At 48.4% G+C, this 20,268-nt stretch overlaps 2 protein-coding genes across 9 annotated transcripts in view; both read right to left on the bottom strand.

Annotated features, from left to right (window-relative positions):
- PWP1 (PWP1 homolog, endonuclein) overlaps positions 1 to 4,447 on the bottom strand; it is a 42,849-nt gene extending 38,402 nt beyond the window's left edge. Inside the window, exons 1-4 of one of the 2 annotated variants that reach the window (XM_078859168.1) lie at positions 4,231 to 4,447; positions 2,747 to 2,805; positions 1,281 to 1,453; positions 767 to 852 (exon numbers count right to left, since the gene is read on the bottom strand). In XM_078859168.1, coding sequence (XP_078715294.1) covers positions 767 to 852; positions 1,281 to 1,453; positions 2,747 to 2,805; positions 4,231 to 4,296 — 384 coding nt within the window. In that variant the 5' untranslated portion in view covers positions 4,297 to 4,447. The remainder of the gene's footprint in view (positions 1 to 766; positions 853 to 1,280; positions 1,454 to 2,746; positions 2,806 to 4,230) is intronic. The other variant, XM_078859169.1, reaches the window with a different exon arrangement.
- A 4,929-nt stretch (positions 4,448 to 9,376) lies between these two features.
- Positions 9,377 to 20,268, bottom strand: part of LOC144933883 (SH3 and multiple ankyrin repeat domains protein 2-like) — a 140,999-nt gene continuing 130,107 nt past the window's right edge. For all 7 annotated transcript variants that reach the window (XM_078859158.1, XM_078859161.1, XM_078859160.1 and 4 more), the window contains 2 exons: positions 13,331 to 16,315; positions 9,377 to 13,270 (listed from right to left, as the gene is read on the bottom strand). In XM_078859158.1, the coding sequence (XP_078715284.1) occupies positions 15,121 to 16,315 (1,195 nt within the window). In that variant the 3' untranslated portion in view covers positions 9,377 to 13,270; positions 13,331 to 15,120. The remainder of the gene's footprint in view (positions 13,271 to 13,330; positions 16,316 to 20,268) is intronic.

The raw sequence follows: 20,268 nt of genomic DNA, 5'->3' as shown, positions 1-20,268 counted from the left end.
AAGAGTTGGGAGTTACCCACAACTTACACCACGACACGCAAGCTGTCGATCGACTGTGGTTTATTCATTTGTAATGTGGAGTGGACAGAGGGGGTTTTAAGAAACTTGCACCATTATTTAAACAGCCCGGATGGGAGTTCAAATCGGTGACCTCTGGATTGCAAGTCAAGCGCGCTAACCTTTACACCTCGGCAGCAACCCTCCAGATAGTACTCTGCTTCTAAACGACACGTTAGGGAAGCAAAATCAGCTATATTGATGGAGGCGACATAGTTAAAGGGTTGTTAACCCTTCCCTGCGATGACGTATGTGTACATACACGTATGTACACACATGTACACATACGTATGTACACACATGTACACATACGTATATATAGACACATGTACACACACGTATGTACACACATGTACACATACGTATGTACACACATGTACACATACGTATGTACACACATACGTATGTACACACATGTACACATGTGTACGTATACGTATGTCATCGGAACAGAGTCAGAAGTAAAAGGCCATGCGGGAGGGCACGTGGTACAGTTTGGCGCCAGCTATCAGAGTGTGGTTGTGTCACTACAGTTCTCTGCGGTGAGTACGTCTTTAAAAACAGTGGTGCTATGCCTCTAAATAAACTTAACACTAGCCGCTTGCGAGTTGAGATTCAGCGGTGAATGGTACCTACCATGCAACCTGCAAACATCTTGGAACACGAAAAGGTTAATCTGTCGGTCATTGACCACAGTGGTTGCTCTCACCGTGTCTTTGAGGGTGATGTATGGGTCATCGTCATTGTTGGCATACACAGCGAGGCCCGCCAGGCTATCCATCACGCCGCCAATGCCTGCACACACGTGAGATAATGGCTTTACGGAACGATATCAATGTGACTTGGCTCAGACAAGAAGGTAGCAAACCAGCCCGAGCCCTTGCAGAGACACAAGGAACGAATAAAAAAAGTGCACGGAAGCGTCGCACAACCACTGCTGGTGATTCACCAGAACGCGAAGATTTAGAGCATTCAGTGCACAATGGCATTCACAGATATAGTTCTGTTACGGGACAATGAGAGAATAGGACAAATGTCCAGAGTAGTGGGAATTATTTACCCGGTGATTCAATGAAATATTAAAGTGACGATGAAAATTTAGCTAATTTTGAGAAGTACGCAAAGAAGCGCGGAGCGGTGAAATGGGACGTCATTAATTGGAATCCCGATTGGGTGAGATGTGTGAACGTCTCCCCCAAGCGCGTCTCGTGTGAGCGCTCAACCTTCGTCGTTGTCGTACTCGTCCAGCCGATACTCGGCGAGCTCATCAGTCTCTCTCTGCGCCCGTGCAGTTGCTCGGGCGCCATCTGCTGCCGCCTGACTCACGTCCTGCGTCTCCTCCTCCTCCTCTGCTGCTGCATCCTCTTCGATGCCGTCCACGTCCAGGCCCTCACTCCTGTAGCGAAAATAATGTCTGCACTGCACCGCATACAGCACCCGCACTCACTCGTACACAAAGTGCTTGCCACAAATGAACCACAAGACCTTGCCGATCTCATCCTCGCAACCGCTTTTGGCTTCAATCGAACAAAGACTGTCACTGCATCACGTGCTTTCAGATGCTCTTCCTTCCGATATTATAAAGCCACTGGAGCTATGCACTTTTAAATTTAAAACTCGTTTCTTTAGAACTGCTTTGTGTTTAGTTTGTTGTCCTTCCCCCGCACCTCCGATTAGCACAGTTGGCTATGAATGCTGTGAAATGAGTTCAACATACATACTTAAGCCAAAAATGCAATGCAATAGGACAGTTAATTTAGTTGGGCCATGTCAGGTGATAGACAGTCTTAATGACACAAATTTGGTAGGATCATTAAGTGGCCTTACAAAAAAATGAATTATAAATCATATTTGCTGTGAAAACCTACGTGTTTACACAAAGTGGATTTATGTAGCATCTTAATGCAACCGCATTTCAATATTTAGCAGTGGCCGGGTATATTTTGTAGAGGCAGTATGTAATAGGCAGAGGAAAATACCCATAGACTCAAACAGATAACCAGACTCACAACTGCCCACAATTACAGTGAAAATAAGTGGCAACAATTATTACGCTTCAGTTGATGTCTTATTCCTGGGTAATTATATCACTATGAACATTAATTACATAAGCAAATTGTCTTGATGTCCAGATTCCCCAAACACAGCTGGTGCCGTTTAAAATAAAGATTTGATGCTTACAAAAGTGTAATACACAGACACTGCTTGAAGGCGAGGTAGGGAACTTCAGGCGAGATAGGGAGCTTCAGATAGATGTGTGCTTGTTGGCTCTACTGGCAGAAAGATACGCGTCGTGTTTTGGTGACATATTGTGTTGTGGGGGTCCTGTCGTGGAATCAACCTCCACGGGGGGGGGGGTCTCTTTTAAGCGTATTCCTGAATTTCAGGGGGTTACATATACTTCCAGAGGGAGCGATGGCGCTGTGGTGAGCGCACTGTTTATAACCCAGCGTACTTCCGTTTTATTCTCTGCCACAGCTCACATTAGCGGCGAGTGATATCTGAAACTGGTCCTGGGAACCAACTCATGTTCAGCAGTCTGGTGTAGTGTGCTCCACAATGTAGGGAGGCTTTCGTCCACCAGTGGATTAACAAAATAGTGGAAATAATAATTATATACAGTAGCCATTCTTTATCCATCGCTGGATGGCAGCCCAATTATTCCTGTAACCATGGCAGCTCGGCTTACTTGGCTTTCTCGCGTGCATCTTCAATGAGACTTTTGAGTTCGTTGGGGTTAAGCTCCACCTTGCGAGAGATGTCACAGTGCAGACGAGGCAAGGTTAAGTGAGGCAGATTGAACTAGAGCAGCAAGGAGGCATGAGGGCCTGTAAAAAAAGTACAGATGGGATGATGATATTGTCGATAGATCAATTTAAAATTATAACTTTTTCTCAGCACATTTCTCTGCTCTTATAAATTGGCGGTCACCCAGACATCTTTCTTTCCGAAGGCAGGAAACCCCCCCCCCCCCACCAATGTGACGCGGTTGGCGATGTCACCAAGCCATGCCCATCACCTCCCGTCCAGCAACACACGTGGCAACATTCTCCCTAAACATTGTTATCCAATTCGTCACGTAACCTTTCTGTGGATTTCACGCCTGATAATGATTGCTTGTGTTGCAGTCGAAACGTCGTGATAATTTGTATTGTTTTATATTAATATTATTTTATTATTTCCCTTCTACGTGACTTTACCGAAAGAACCAAGAATATTAATCCCTGCATTCACGAAAGCTTTAAATCAAAAAGCAATCCATTGGTTAAATAATTGGAGAGGGGATAACCAGACGAGGAGAACATTTCTTATTTGTTTTGTTTAAAAAGGAGCAAGTTTAAGGGGACCAGAAGTCCGGGTGTGGAGCGAGTTGGACATATTGAGGCAAGGTTTGGAGGGAGACCCAGAGGGTCAATCAGTGGCATAAAACACGATGATGGTGAATTCAGTTCTCTTTACACAACAGGGGGCGCACTTTCCACACACTTCTATGAGATTGGTGTTTGTCACGTAACAACTATGTATGTACGTGTATGTTGAACTTTTTTCGCACCGTACGTAGCCAACCGTGCTAATTGCATGTGCTTGGTTAAATCTCCCTTTTAGGAGGTTCCTGAAAGCTTTCGCAGTAGGGGGCAATGTTGCTACGTGCAATCCCAATTGAATCATTTGAACTGAACTTTTTCAGCATTTTGGTGGTTGGTCATTATTGGTGACATTTTAAAAATATATATTTTGTCTATGGGAGGAAACCGGAGAATCCGAAACTTGACACAGAGACATGGGAGACACAGATACAAGACTGAGGAGACGCAGAGATACAGAGACACTACTGAGACACAGGGACACGACTTTGAAGACACAGGGACACGGGAAACTGAAGTGACGAGACTGAGACACGGGGACGAGACTGAGACACGGGGACGAGACTGAGACACGGGGAGGAGACTGAGACACGGGGAGGAGACTGAGACACGGGGACACGACTGAGGAGACACGGGAGACACGGGGACGAGACTGAGACACGGGGAGGAGACTGAGACACGGGGAGGAGAATGAGTGAGACACAGGGACACGACTGAGGAGACACGGGGACACGGGAGACACGGGGACGAGACTGATGAGACACGGGAGCAAGCCACGTGTAGTTGCCGCACGCATCCGATCTCTCACCTTGTCCGGCGTTTCTTTGGCGACCCCTCGCCTCACCCAGGCGAGGCAGGTGATCTGGCTGCTCATCTTCGGCCCTGGCTCACGCTGAGGGGAGCCGAGAGCGAAGAAGAAGAAAGAGGAGGCGGTGGTGGCGTCGGCGAGACGCGAGGGGCCAAACACGAGGCAGGGGGTGGACCCAAAACTCACGGCGCCACGTGTTTGGATTTCGCAATGCGGATAAGCGTGGGCTCCTCACGCGTTTGGATTTCGCAATGCGGATAAGCGTGGGCTCCTCACGCGTATTTGGATTTCGCAATGCGGATAAGCGTGGGCTCGGCAAATGCGTTTGTATTTCGCAATGCGGATAAGCGTTGGCTCCTCAAGTGCGTTTGTATTTCGCAATGCGGATAAGCGTGGGCTCTTTACGCGCGTTTGGTATTCGCAATGCAGATAAGCGTGGGCTCGTCACGCGCATTTGGATTTCGCAATGCGGATAAGCGCGGGCTCGTCAGGCCCGTTTGGATTTCGCAATGCGGATAAGTGTGGGCTCCCCACACCCGTTTGTATTTCCTAGCGCTGATGAGCGAGGCGCATGATCACGTGCTTTAAATATCCCAATGACGATCTGAAATTGTGAATATTGATCTGAGACACTCGTACGTGTCGCACTACTCCCCGCGTGTTTTGAACTCGCCAGTTATGATAAACATCGCCTGGTCACATAACGCTTACAATTCCTCACACCTACACATATAAGACACGTGTTTAAATACCCCTGAAAGACCCAAAGAATAGGTAAAGGATGCTCATGCGATTCCGTTTTCTCGTCCTGATAGGTCTAACTCGTCACGCATTTTTTTGTATCTCCCAACGCTGATAATCACGATCGCGCCCAGTGGTTAAATGTCCCAATGATGAGAGGCAAGACTCGATCCCAATGGGATTATATCTAACTGTACCGCTGTCAGTCGAACCAATCATGATTACAATTCCCACTCGGCATCAGCACAGTCGTTTACATTCCCCGGCGCGGATAAGCGGTGCGCGCATTGCCTTACTGGGCGCCACGTGTGACGGAAGCCTGCGGTGGTCAAAGTGTACACGCGAAAAGCGAAGCTCTATCACCAACGTTGCTGCAGGCTCGTCGTTTTACAAAAGATTACAGCGCTGTGTTACTTAATTCACAATTTATTTGGTGTTGCGTTGGTAGTGGTGCACAAGTACAAATAAAAAAAACACTTGTTAAGAACGCTGGATTAAAATGTGGTCCATATGTCTTGTGACCGCCATTTAATTATCGAAAACATTTAAAAAATAGAAATAAAAATGCAAAGGAAAATAATGTTGCGGTGGGTCAATTAATTGTGGATTTGAAGCTTTCGTGGCTGCAAGATTAATACTCTTAGGTTTTTTCGGTAAAGTCACGTAGGTAAAAATAAATAATAAAAAGAAATAATAGAAATAAAATAATAAATCACGTTTCGGGCGCAACGCAAGCGTCCTCTTTTTATTATTTATTTTGACCTACGTGACTTTACCGAAAAAACCTAAGAGTATCAATTAATTGGGGTCACAATACATCAGGGTCACCCAGTATGATAGGCGTTTTCGAGGAATTGGCCTTCCTACAATATTGACAGGAACTGATCCATCTCTAGACGCCAACGAGGCCCCCGAGATCTCAGGATCGCCTTCTTCCGAGTTCTCCGTTGTCAAGACTTAATCACCTTGGTTGATCGGGCTTCTGCCAGTGCAGCTCCCAAGCTGTGGAACAACGCTTTGCTCATGAGTCAATCAGGATGTGTTTAAGTGTGCATTTGAAAGCTCACCTCTTTAAAGTGGCCTTTACCCTGGTTCTGATTCCATAATAGTGGGTTAGATCACCACCCGACACAGCCAATTAGTAAGATTTGTCACGTAAACAGAACATACCAATTCGTTGCTAGTACAGCAACACCGGTGTGTTGGAGAGCAAATCCACAACATCTACAACCAAAAAAACCCCGATATTATGGACTAGCCTTTTGCCCGTCCAACGACGGGTGTATTGCAGTATATCAGAAACTTGCAAGCGAAAAGCAGAGCGCGACGTGATATATATCCATTGCCTCAATTCGTGTGCAATTTGTAAGGGCGCGGTGACACGGACATATTTCATTTTAAATGGTATAATCCTTTGTTCATCACGACGTCCTTTTAAAATTGATGTCTCAACAGCGTTACGGAGATCACGTGATGACGTGAAGGTTCTGCCTTTGTAGTGAGGGTTGTAAATTGACGCAGAGGAGGGGGGGAGGAGGCGCCTCGCCCCCCCCCCTTCCCCATGTGGAGTGACGTCACCCGCTAATTATTATGAATGGCGGGGGGATCCATGTGGAGGACGTAACCTGTTCATGATTATGAATGAGGGGGGGAATACTCCATATTGAGTGATGTCACCCGCTCATGATTATTAATGAGGGGTGGGAGGGGTGTCCATTTGAAGGACGTCACCTGCTCATGAATATTAATTAGGGGGGCTGGTCGATGTGGAATGACGTCACGAGCGTTAAGGACATTCCTGGGTGATTATAGTCGGTTGGTTGTGAAAGCCTCCGTGTTAAACTAGTTCTGATTGTTGTATATTCCCATACATGGGGGGTATGGGTCACTTACGTGCACTTGACCATGAAACTATTACATTTTGTGTGACCCCTGCAAAAACACGCGGATGGTTCCATAAACACCTTAATACTAAATTGTCTCCAGATGCGTTACTTTAATACCGGTTAAAGCGAACCACTCCAGATGTCAAGCAAGCCATCGAGGAACGCCTGTCTCTAAAATACAGATGTAAGCTCACCACTAGAGGGTGCTGTCCCATTCTAGAGCCATTGCAAAGCCCAGTAAAACTTACCACGTTGCTGGATTATTAGTATGCAAGGCAGATGAACAGTGATAGTTTTTAACGTGTGTGTGTGCGCATATGGAAACAAAACGGAGTTCTGCTTGTGAGCTTTTATGCGGAATTTGTTTTGCTTTTGTGATTTTGGTGACCCAGGTAACTTGCAAGCAGTGCCGGATTATCTGAGTAGCAAAAGTAGCATATGCTACGCACTTTCAAGCTATTAATTCCGGTTCAGTGATTCTGCACTTGCTCTATTACTATAGTACTATACTGCCTTATTTTTTTTACGAACGACTGGGTGTTTAAGGTTAGCGATTTGTCGTATTATCTGGCTGTATAGCAAATGAAAACATAAATGACTTTACTGTGCAAGTAAAAAAATGTGTGTTTTAATATTTGTGTTTTTATTTTATTTAGAGCCCCTTTATAACATATACTACAGGCCCTGCACTAGCTTAATCCGGAACTGGTGTCCAGGTCTCCTGAGTTATATTTATAGATTCGATTATCCGCGAGTGATCTATCCGACTTGCAGATTAACCACGCACCCGAGATTAACATAAACTAATAACTCATTGATTTTCCCTTAAGCCGAAATTAAGAATCTAAAAGCAGTTTTACATTATTATTATTGGACATGTTTACTACAAGTCACGTGTTTAAAACCGAGCAAATATATCCGAAATCCACGTGATCGCCCCTACAGTACAGTAGTTGCCATATCTTTACAACAGTGGGCGGCGTTTGATGTTGATTGGCGTGGCTCTGCTGTCCAATTAGTGGGCAGAGTCTTCTACGCGGGAGCAGGAAAGTGTCGTTTTCACTGAGCACGCACATCGATTGGTCGATTATTCCTTACACATTCTTGTTTTGTTCATTACATTTTCTTAACTTGAACACCATTTATAGCTATATTAGTGGTTTTTGGCATAGAGATCCGGGGAAAATGGTTATATTTTTGGATTATCCGCAACTTTGAATTATCCGCGGCCGTCCTCCCCGTCATTAGCGCGGATAATCGATTCTACTGTATATGTATTTTGAACTTCTTTCTCACCGTACATAACCAACCGTGCTAATCTTGATCATTTGAACATGTCATTCTCCACAGCAACCCATAAGCAGTTTGTATATGACGGATGTTCTTACCTTGGTGACGTGAAAGATTTAATTCTGCACAAGCAAGAGCTGTTCCTTCTGCCTTGTTAGATGTTCCGCGAGACAAGTCATGTATTCAAATAATCTTCTTACGGGAGTCCAAAACTCCAGATGATCCAGAGTGCCATTGGCAGGCTTAATCACGAACACCCGCTAACAAAACCACGCACCTGTTGTACCAACATCCATGGGCTGAAATCTTAAACCAGGCTCAACTCCGAGAGCACTCGCGCCAATTTCAATTTTTTCATCTTCCATGGACTCGCCACTGCCCACCGCTTTCCCCTCTAAGACTTCTTATGGGATCTCCACTCCAGTACCAAGGCCTTCTTCTGAATGCCTCCAGTCAACCACTGTATGACGGGAGGTCTCTTGCATGTGGAAGGAACCCCGGAGTAAATGGAGAAAACCCACGCATGCGAGGAGATAACGCTTAAAAGCTCTGCACAGATGGTTTCAAGAATCCATTTGCTACGCCGTGATCTGACACCTCAATAAGCCTCGTAGGTTTTGGAGTTTCCAAAATGTGTTATCCACCGTATGCTTGTAAGCAATAGACTCCAGTACCTCTGCCTATAATTGATTTTCCCTTCCCTATTAAGCATATTCAGTCACACCCATCACCATACTTTTGCCTAATTTCTCCTTCTCAATATGCACATGCCACCTATTTCTGCAGCGTCTCGAGACGTGGATGCATTGCATCATCAACATCATCATCCGGATGGAGACCTCCAAGCAGTGGCAGTCTCATGGTCTTGCATTGCAACAATCCGCATAACACCTTGCACACGAGATCTCTCTGCAGTGATTGTCCTCTCGGGCTTGTTTCCAACATCGGTTGCTACCCTGCCATTAGTTGCCAACACCGGGCAGCATCCCCTTTTAGCGATGGGTTCTACTCCAACACACTTAAGTAAAAATGATGTCTCTAACATGCTTATGTTCTCTAATCTGTGTTCCTCCTGTTGTAATTCCAAGCATGATGCTTAATGAAGACGATATATTGTGCTGTATGTTATGGCCACGTGGGTCACGTAATGATCATGACATGTGACATATTTGACAATGCCTGTTGCCGTGCAAAAACAAACGTCGCCAACAATTGATGTTTAAATGTAGCCTCCTTTTATTTCAACGAAACTATGAGCAGTGAGTGATAGTACAGGGGAAGAAACATTTAAAATTCCAACTCCTAGCAGGATAAAAAAGGCAAGATATATTAGATGAAACATACCTGGACCACAACGTGAGTAACACAAAAAGAGAACATCCCCAGGAGATGTCTCCATAATAAATGAGACAATCGCCACTCAGAACTCCAGTGAACTCTGTGCGGTGGGCCCTCTGTAAGGGAGCCGATGCAAAATAAATGAACGCCAGGGTGGCCTTTTGTATCCGCCCTTCATTCCCACTGCACAGCACGCGAGTTTTAATCACTCCGGTGGAAGAAAAAAAAACTCCAGCACTTGGACAACGACATGCTGCCCCTGGGCTGGCCATGGCAGCATATGATAGTTTCCATTTTGAGGCAATTGTGGGCGGATAGAGAATGTAAAAGTGAGGTCCTCCGATGTGTTTGTCGGTTGTACCGTGTCGTTGTTCAGCGTGATGCCCAACGTGCCACTGCGAGTGCTGCGAGCTTCTTCAAGAAGTCAATAGCTGAGTATCCAGTTCCTGAAGCAGCACGGAGCACGTGGAGTGAAACGTCGGACATCATGCCAACAACACGTGCGGCACAACCCGAAAACACACTGGCGGGGCTGTACACAGCACATCCGCGAAATCCTACGCAGTTGTAACGTTTGTTTGACTCAACCTTACAGCAGCAAATATCTCTGTGGACCACAAAACCAGAAGGAAAAATGTGAGCTGATGGTGGGAATTTTCCCAATGGTGGTGTACAGGAAGGAGGAGTGCATTGTGGTTAGGTGGTTATTGACCGGCAAAGCGGTCCGGTCTGTTACATCAACGTAAGCATAATTGCCCATGAAATAACTCTGCAGTATTGGGATACACGGTACCATATGCAGGTTTTCCTGTTTTGCAAAACAACTCCAATCCTCAGGTAAACAATAAAATACAGCCCCCATAAATGTGAAGGTTCATAGAAAATGTTTCCCGGATTGTGAACTTGTTTTGACTTTTTTTTTGCATTGGAAAGGATTAACATTCATGAAGCGAAATTAGATATTTGCCATTGCCATCTTTTATTCTCCAATCTACCCTCCTCCCCTCTGGAGACCCTGATTGTTCCAAGGGAATCTTGAAACGAACCCAGGACCGTAAGTGTGCAGCGTGCGACCCCATCGTAAATCCCAGGAGCGCCCCCTGCACCGACTGAAACGGTGGTACCGTATACCACCAAACGACAAGAACATACATGTTTTCTAATTCCAACCTTAATATGTACACATGAATTCGATACATTCACCAGTGAAGAGAAAAATAACACGTCCTATTTGTGTGAATATAGTTTTTTAAAAGGTTAATTGCATCAATTGTGACAAAATATAAAATATAATGTACCTGTACACTTTACAGAAGTTCACCAATGATAGTTACTTTCCATGATTAAATCCTATAATACTGTATTCGTATGATGACGCAAAAATTCTGATAATTGATTCCGTAACAACCTGCTTGTGCAGGGAAAAGGAAAAAAATGCCTTTGCATTGATGATGAGACATTTCAATTCACTGCACGGGCAGATTCAAAACCCAAACACACATGGCATGCCTTTTGGCTCTCCGCATATTTACAAATGTACAGCTTTGATGTCAAAGTACCGGCCGTGCAGTATTTCTAATTCTCATCATCAGAAAAAGAGGTGTTCCCGTCCCACTGGACACTGAAAAGAAGGATAGTACATTTTACAAATGTGAAGGTAAACCCAGACACAGTATCAAACATACGGGGTGGGGTTTTTTTTTTCAGCTGCCAAACCTCACACCAGTTCGCACACATTTAATCTATTGATATGTGCCTACAACCCTGGTTGTGTCATCTACAATAGCTTCTGTTTAAAAAAAAAACTCGAAATACGTAAATATGTCAAACAACGTATGGTTACCCAAATATAAAGCTAGCAATATAAGCCACCCTTGGTGTTCCGAGTGGTGACACTTGTTCAGCCCATGGCTGTAGCTGTGCTCCGCAGACTTCAAGGCCCCCCTTTGTCAATGGTCTCGGGTGCAGCGAGGAAATTCTGTCGGGATTGACGGAACAGAAGAGAACACGCGTCTGTTCCCGACAGCTGACAATGAGCGACAGAGGACGCTTTTCTGTGATGGCGGCGGGGAACACCAGTAACAGCCATGGCCGATGCCCTTGAAGCACAGCGGGCCGACCGTTTGTGTTGCACCGGAGAGGAGCTGGTCGTTTCTTTCGGGCCACACCAAATGCAAGGGTGATCGCGACGTGCGCCACACATCGTAGCCAACGGGTTTGTGTCTTTACAACGATGAAACAGTCTTTACGAGTGGCCAGGTTCAAGGCATGCGAAACCGCCACAGTCCATGAGAAATACACTTCCAGAGACTGTCAAAAAAAAATCAACTTTGAAAATAAATAATATAGGTAATAAAAAACACGCGTGTGGAATGTATTTTGTTGTGGTCAGTGGTTCAGTAATATATCTAATATTTAAATAAAAAGGAGAGGTACATGAAACAAACAAGTTCTGTAGCCCCAATAATATTGAGTAAACACTGATGACAATGTATGAACCAGTGACGGTTTTAATTCAACAAAGTGCCAGGCCTCTTCCTGGAAGGGTTAGTCTGGGCAGATATGTCACACGTAAATAAAAACTTCCCCCGTCCCGTCCTCTACAAGGACAAAAATCCTGCACGAGCAACGTCGGATAACGGGAAATTAGGTGATGTGGTAGGAGTGGAACTATTCACTCCTTCAATATTGAATCTCACACGTGATAAATGCGTAGAATCTTGGGTTTGAGAATTGACTTGCGTCGCCGCTGCATCGATTTCATTTGCTATTCACTGCGATTTCATTTTTTTAATGTATCATTCCACCCCTACGGTCTGCGGTTGCGTGTCCTGACCCATTGCCGATTAGGTGGTTCAATGCAATGACTAAGCCAGTGCAGAACCCAAATACAGGTTTCAGATGCTACCACAGCTAGTACTGTGGGCTGGGGGTAGAATCCAGAGATGTTTCGTATTTCTTGATACTACTTTCAATTGAACCACAACGTCTCCATTGTCTCCACTTGCATGTATTAATGCACCGTAGAGCTATTCCACTTCATAAAATGTTCCGAAAGAACGATCTGATAATCACACTCTGGACTATTCCCAAAGAAAATAGAATCACAATAAAATATGATGATGACGACGACGATAATAGTGAAAATATAAGCATATAAAATCCATGGTACATTTGTGCTGATAATATTAATACGCAACATTTGACACTCTTATTATAGCTTTTAGGGCCAAACCTTCATCGACATATCCCCCTCTTTGTTTCAAACGAAGTTGGTCCTGTATCTGCGCCCCCCCGCCCCCGGCCTTCCCCCCACTTCCAGCAAAGATAATTAAAATTTACAAGGGCTTTATACAGATTGATGCTCAACATCAAGAGGAAACAACAAAAAAAGCCGTTCAATGCTTCTTAAGATAAGTCCCTTATCTTACGTGCGCTGCCCCTCCGCAGCGCTGCCACCGGGCCGCACATGATCAACATGCCGCGTGACGTTTGCGAGTACGAAACCGTTTAAAATCGACTCGAATGCTGACGGCCTCCAAAAGGAGGTTTATTTTTTTACGCGTCGGCGCTCAAAACGAGGCGCGTGTCCACGCGCACAAACGAGGCGGGCGGCGCGCGGACGTTTGAACGTGGACGGGCCGCGCGGTGACCGCATCACGACGGACAGGTGTGTGTGTGGCGGCGGGGGGGGAAATCAAATTTGGAGCAGTGCTTCTAACGCGGACGGCTGCGCCTTAATCCAACCCGTTTACCCCTCGCCTAAATTGTCGGCTGACAGGAGCCTGTACTATCACATCGGCTCGGCACGTTCGGCAACTGCCCGCCCGCCCGCCCACCCCAGCGCCCTAAGAATGCCGCGCCAACGAGGCTTGCGATGGGGCGCAGTCGCTTTAAATGCGAGGCGCCGCGTTGGGCGCTGCCACTCCGCCCTGTCAATAGCTGCCATATCAATCCGGACGGGCACAACCACGTTTTGCACACTCTTGATAATGAACAGACGAACGAAAACAATCCCAACCCCACCGCCGCACACCGCCGTACTCCGCCGTGAATGCTTGTCGATTTGACTTTACGTTGAATGGGATTGATTAACGCAGTTATATTTATATTCTCTCTCTCTCGCTGGGAGCAGACTCGGCATTCGATAATCGACACCCTGTTCCGAAGAGCGCTCCCAAAGTGACACTTTTCGCGACCGAATCCCTGTGCCTTTCACACCACCATCGCAGCAGATGTGCAAGAGTCCTTTTTTTAGCCGTGTTAATTGGGAGATTTTTTTATTTCTCTCGCTCCCTCACATCATTTCGACTGCGTTCAACTTTGAGTTTGATTTGATAGCTTTCGTATAAATGTGGCATGGCCGCCGACCTGCCGTCTGCGGAAAGCGTTGTTTTTTTCGTCCAAACCGCGATACGATCCGAGTGCCGCAGTTTCATCGTCGCATCTCAACGCTTGCCCTTTCCCTTCACCGGACGCATGCGAGCACCTGCTGTGATCAATATAACAAACGTCCACGAGCCGTCTCAACACAACAACAACAACAGCAAACAAACAGCACGATGCGCCAGCGAGTTCACACTCAGGGTCCCCAGTGGACGGCTCGTTTTGGATTTATATCTGCTTGTCGTTGACTTATTCAATAATCTCATTTTTGTTGCTGTGGTTTATTTTTAAAAAATAACAACCGTAAACATTTAAAAAACAAAGCGTGCAGTTAAGCTTATGCCGGTCCTCTCTTGTTTTCAGTTGTAGCCCTATTGAGATTGGCATTGGCATGAAGCTGTGGGCTGCGTTTGTCACAGAGGGTGAGGGGGGTGGGATAGGTGGGACTGCAGCGCCTGCAATGTAGGCGAGTCGTCACTCCCGCGTGGGTGACCCTGAAAATGCTCGGATCGAACGGTGTCCGAAACTTGCGTCGCGTGTGCGCGTGTGCGCGTGTGTCCGCGCGTGCATTCTAAATGGGAACCCCAAACCTGCCACGACAGCGCAGGTCCGTACAATAATTACCGTACCAAATGAGAGTCTTCATATCGAAGTTGATCTTTCATTCAGATAACTTATAATTAAGCGGGGGGGAGAGGGGGGGAACCCCCCACTTCCCCCCACAAAGTCGTCCATCCTGACGGCGATTTCCTTAAGCATCTTCTCCGTTATTAGCAGCAGATCAAAATAACGACAAGTTCCCGTCGAAATTCCCCACGTCGATATTCTTTGCGATTTCAAACGCAATTTCTATTTAAAGCAACGTCTTCAGGCCCAAGCCGAACATCCAAGGCTCTCTTGGAAACCCATTCAGATGCATTGCGCCGTGCCGCATTTCCGAAGCCTGTCCTACGTGCGCGCCCTTACACTCGCGCCCTTACACTCGCCCTCGCAGGAATCTTCACGGCTGATCCCCGCTTCGGCACGCCAGCTCTGCCAGCTCCGCCGTCTCCTCCGGCCTCCGTTGAGGATCCGTCCGCGTCCAAATGTGCTCGGGCGACGCGACGCGCTGCGGCGACGGGCGCGAAGTTTCCGCTCCGTCAATCCGTCGTTATTGCTTCGATGGCCGATCACAGGCTCGAGCCAAGGCCGACGTTTCTCAACAAAACCGCGCGAGACGGGCCACGCTGCCACCCCCCCCCGCCCCGGGTTATCTGTCCAGCAGAATCCGGAGGGCGCGCTCGATGTTCATGCGGTGGCCGACCCGAGTGACCCCGAGCTCCAGGAGGTCCTCCTTCTGCAGGGCGGGCAGGTGGGTGCCGTCGATCTCGTTGTCGAGGAAGCTCTCGCGGTGCTCGGCCAGGTTGAGGCTCTCGAGCCAGTCCCCGACATCGTACTTGGTCCACAGGTGCAGGGGCTTGCGCGTGAATGGCCTGTCCGAGGGCAGGGGCGGCCAGGAGGGCATGAGGGCGGCGTCCTGCAGCGGCGTGCCGGGCGAGAGCGGCCGGCGCGCGGAGGGCACCCGCGACGGGCTGGGCGTACGGTAGGGCGAGTGCCGCGGCGAGAGGCTGGGGTCGCGCGTGGCGAGGGCGCGGTACGGCGACCGCCCGGGGCACGGCGACACCGAGCGGCTGCGCATGCTGCCCGCTCCGCCGCCGGTACCGCCGCCGACGCCGGCGAGCCGGTTCTCCCGCGAGCGCGGGCTCAGCGGGCAGAGCACCGAGAGCTGGGCGAGCGCCGGCGTCGGGGACATGGGGGGCGCGGGGAAGAAGGTGGTGGCGGACGACCGTCTGACGTCGCAGTAGCCGCCGCTTTCGGGCAGTTCGTGCGGCGGAGGTGGCGGCGGCGGCAGCGGGTAGGGCTGCGAGGGGCTGGGCGGGGTGAAGCCCACGGTCTGCAAGATGCTGGGCGAGGACGCCGACGGGGAGACGGCGCTGCGCCTCGAGTCGCCGTAGGGCGGGTCCGCCTGGTGGAAGGGGAACGCCGACTCGCGCAACGGGCTCGCCGACGGCGACAGGTCGGGGTAGGAAGAGGCGACCGGCACGCTATCCGCTGCGCCCGCCAGCGGCAGCTGGTGCGGCCGCCTGGAGCCACCGTACGACGTCTTGGCTGGCGAGCGCAGAGAGAAGCGAAGCTCCTTGATGGGGCTGATGGGCGTGGCGCCGGAGGAGGAGATGGTGGCGATGTTGGGGAAGGAGGACGCGGCCGCGATGGTGCCGCCACCGCCGCGCTGTTGCCCCGTGTCGGAGCGGGCGCCGCCGTCGCAGCCCGGCAGCGCCCGCGGCGGGTTGCAGCGGAGGACGCGGCGCAGGGACGGGCTATCCACGGCACCGGCGCCCGCCGGGTTCAGAGCCGGGGTCGGCGGCCTCGGTCGCTGCGGCTCCTCACTTTCCCCAGTTGCACGCCTGGGGTTCAGGTAAAACACGGTGGCAAAACGAATAATTTCGATCGAAGGAAAAACTCCACTGCGTAGGCGTTCACAGTTTGCCCTGTGTAGCCGTTCGACACGATCTTGGGTTGTACAGCTACGTGTTGTTTTGGCGCAATTACCGACGTGGCACCGTGACATGAACGGAGCCTCATCGGGAACTAAAACGGAGGCTAGCAATCAAACTCGGATCGAACAACGGCCGGCCTGCATCAAACAACACCGCCGGCAGCTTCATTTCAATCGAGGGAGATCGCGAGCTTCACCGTTCAGTTCCCGAAGAAGCTCCCAGCACGAGGAGTGAAATGTCGGCCATTGTGCTGGACAACATGCAGCAGGTACAACCCAAAAAACACCGGAGAGCCAACAGGCAAACCGTTGATGTTCAACGCTCGATTGGAGCACACTGTGGGTTTCCTGTTTTTGTTTTCTCTTGCACGTTACGAAGTTTACATTCGACGCTTTTGCCGTGACATGCAGGGGGAACAGTATTCGATTGATGCCTGTTGCCAGGTCAACACAGCTGAGATGCAGCACTGCCCACACCCCCCGGCACTGTATATTGGCTCCGTTACGGTGATGATAATGGGTCACATGGTGGTTACATTTACACAGCATCCAATTCCAAGCTGGGCTTTGGATAGACAACTCGGCAAGCAAACAAAAACAGTGTCCCACACCTAAGCACAAGCCAAGCACTCAGTGTATTGTAATAGCTCCTCTGCATCATTGAATAATAAGGCTGGTGCTCCTGACAACATGAATACATCTAGGTACCATTTGCTGGCCTCAAAACTACGACACAGTGCTTACCGCCTCTTTCAGAGTTATTGGAGTGCAACTGCAACTCGGAGCCAGAGTCACAATTTTTATATATTTTGTCTCTTTATCCAATTTTATCCCCATTGTATTCTGAGTGACATCCGGTGGGATGAATAATAATTTCGAATCTCTTGCAGGGAAGTGCAACCCTCCACGTTGTAAAATGGCCTACGGAAGCACAGTTCACATACCCACCCCTTCATCAAGACCCACCCCTTCATCAAGTGATCTCAGATCCATCAAGTAGGGGGCAGCACTTTTCCACCTGCTTTTGCCACACGTGAGAGTAATGTTCGTCTCGTGACAATGGAAATTGATATTTTAATTCTCAGCGCTGTAATATCGCCAAATTCAGTGCAGAGGAAGATTTAATGCGGAACGTTTTTCCGTGCAATAGTCACTGGGCTGAGATCATTGACTCGCTATATTTGAGAACCCGGTTTATTCACCGGTGGCTACAATCTTCATTTGAACCCATGATCTCAGCAGTGCCAGCTCAGTACCTTGACCCCTGACCGACCCAGCCACCCCCAGGGCGACATTCACATTTTGCAAAAGCGGCGAAGGAAGTGCATCTCCTTGCTGAATTGTCCCATCGTTGACAATGAAGACATCGGCTCAAATTCACCAAAAATCTGATGTGAATTTAGCTCCTTAACCAGGAGGTGTTTTGAGGCCAGTTGCATAAACCACCCTAAGTGATAATCTACCTTTATAATTCAGATTCGGAAAGGGATCTACACGATTTTTCACTTAAGTTTCATGCAACCGACCACAGGCATCTGAAGGCGCCTCTAGCATGGGAGGTTACGCATCGTCACGCTCGCGATTTTACACGGCAAACGTGTAAAACCAGAGCCGAGTTTCTGTGGCGGCTGCAGCGTGTGGGGACGTTGTCTCTTTCACGCTCGCGTGTTTGCCGAATGGGCGACCATTCCCGCAGTGCCGCGGTTATGCCGGTCACCTGGTGGGACTCGTATCTGACGCCCCAACAGCTTCACAGTTAACGTGCCGTGCGTAACCTCCTACCGCCTTTGCGTACTCCTCCACCTGTGACCACCACCCCCTTTCCCAATTAACCGCGCCACCACTACCACCACCACCACTTAAACTACCACCACTACCACCACCTCCTTTGTACTCTAACGAGCACTTTAATAGGCCAACCATGGGCACACGCGGGGGTCGGCTCGGATGCCTATGGCAGTGGGAAGCGGCACATCCGGGGGTGCGTTCTTCCCCCATCACCCACCTGGCTCTCACTTGACCGAGCACACAGAGTGGGCATGAGGTGCGTGCATGGAAAAGCAGAAATAAAGGCACATTAATCGACACCTCCACGCTGCCGCTCACTCGCAAAGAAGGAACACGCAACGCACAGATAAAAAATAAAACAATTAAAAAAACACGCAATGCACGAATGAAACACAGTACAGTATGGCACGTAAAAGAATAATAATACGTAAAAGCGACTTTAAGCGATAGGTGACATCGAACGACAGGAGCATGAAATGAAGAGGAACGGCTCCGTCTGCGCACGCGTTTATGAATTCGGCAGCCGCTTGCTGGATTATGGGACGAGGTGAACGAGGCGAACGAGGCGGGGGAGTGAACGTGGACGCGCGGGAGTGGACAGCGTCATCCGGAGACAGCGCCCGCCGGCACTTCCTCGAGCCACGCGAAGCCAAGCTCGGCCTAGTCTCCATGGGATCTCGATTCCAAGCCTTCCACGAATTCAAGAGAAGTTTATGCACAAATGATTGAATTCTTGGAATTCCACTTCTGCTGGGTGGCTAAGGGTGTCCTCGCTCCACGCGCGTCACAGGGTTTTTTTTTAACCGTACTTCACCACGCTCGATTTAAAGCTTTCGTGACTGCAGGGATTCATCTTCTTGGTTCTTTCGGTAAAGTCACGTAGAAGGGAAGTAATAAAATAATAAAAATAAAACATAAAAATGTATTATTAATAATTTATTATGTTTTATTTTTATTATTTTATTACTTCCCTTCTACGTGACTTTACCGAAAGAACCAAGAAGATTCACCACGCTCATCGGTGATACTTGGTGAAGGCGGGGAGCGTAGTTGGTTATGGTGAGGGCACGGAGCGTATACGTGAGGGGATAGAAGCACAGCACAACAGTGTATTTCGCTGATCAATGCTGCCCACAATGCACCAGGCTACCCCGCAGACTGCCTGGCATCCTGTCGTGAGGTACGGTGGTCACCCATCCACCAAGGCACTTTCCAGGCGCAATCCTTGTTTTAGCTTTCTAGGTCGGGTGAGCTCAGGCATTTAAAGCAGGCCTCAAAGAAAACCTAGAATGTCAAACAACGCCTGATAGCCGTACACATTAGAGAGTGAGGGAGAGTGGAATAAATGTTGATGAAAGTTTACTTGTCTAAGTCACCTCTCTGCCACCGTGGATTTTCACTCGAATTGAAGGGCAGTAATGTATGTTTAACTTTTGACTTAAAGCTTTCGTGACTGCAGGAATTCATATTCTTTGGGTCTTTCGGTAAAGTCACGTAGATGGTTCAAAGAAAATAACAAAAAAACCACGACGTTTCAATCACAACACATCGATCGAAACGTCGTAGTTTTTTGTTATTTTCTTTGAACCATGTAGGTGACTTTGCCGAAAGACACAAAGAATAAGAAATGAATTTTCAATCTAGATTTAAAAGTGCATATGCTCCAGTGGCTTCCTAATGTCTGAAGGAAGAGCGCTCCAATTGGCCGCAGAAGCGCATCTGAAAGCGCGCGATGCAGTGACCGTCTTTGTTCGATGGCCAGGATGACCGGAGTCCACGTGATGGTTTTTGATCTTCTTGACGAGATCAACGAGGGAGTCACATCTAAGCTTAAACCTGCTGTGTCGTTTCATGCAAAGCAGCCTCACGTCCTGGTCGGACAAAAGTGACAAAGTCACAGAGGCCAAACCGATGTTCAAATGAATGTTGGTGCTCTCCTCTGCTGTTTTAAGCCGTTGGTAAAACATTCCACGTTTCCATGGCGGGTGACAGACGTGTCCTTCATGGAGCTCCTTATACCGACCGCTCCCCAAGGATATAATCGTACAAATTTGGAGAGGAAAGAATCATCTC

The sequence above is a fragment of the Lampetra fluviatilis genome, chromosome 8 (assembly GCF_964198595.1).
Source record: "Lampetra fluviatilis chromosome 8, kcLamFluv1.1, whole genome shotgun sequence".
Lineage (NCBI taxonomy): Eukaryota > Metazoa > Chordata > Hyperoartia > Petromyzontiformes > Petromyzontidae > Lampetra > Lampetra fluviatilis.
This window is presented reverse-complemented; position numbering and strand designations above follow the sequence as displayed.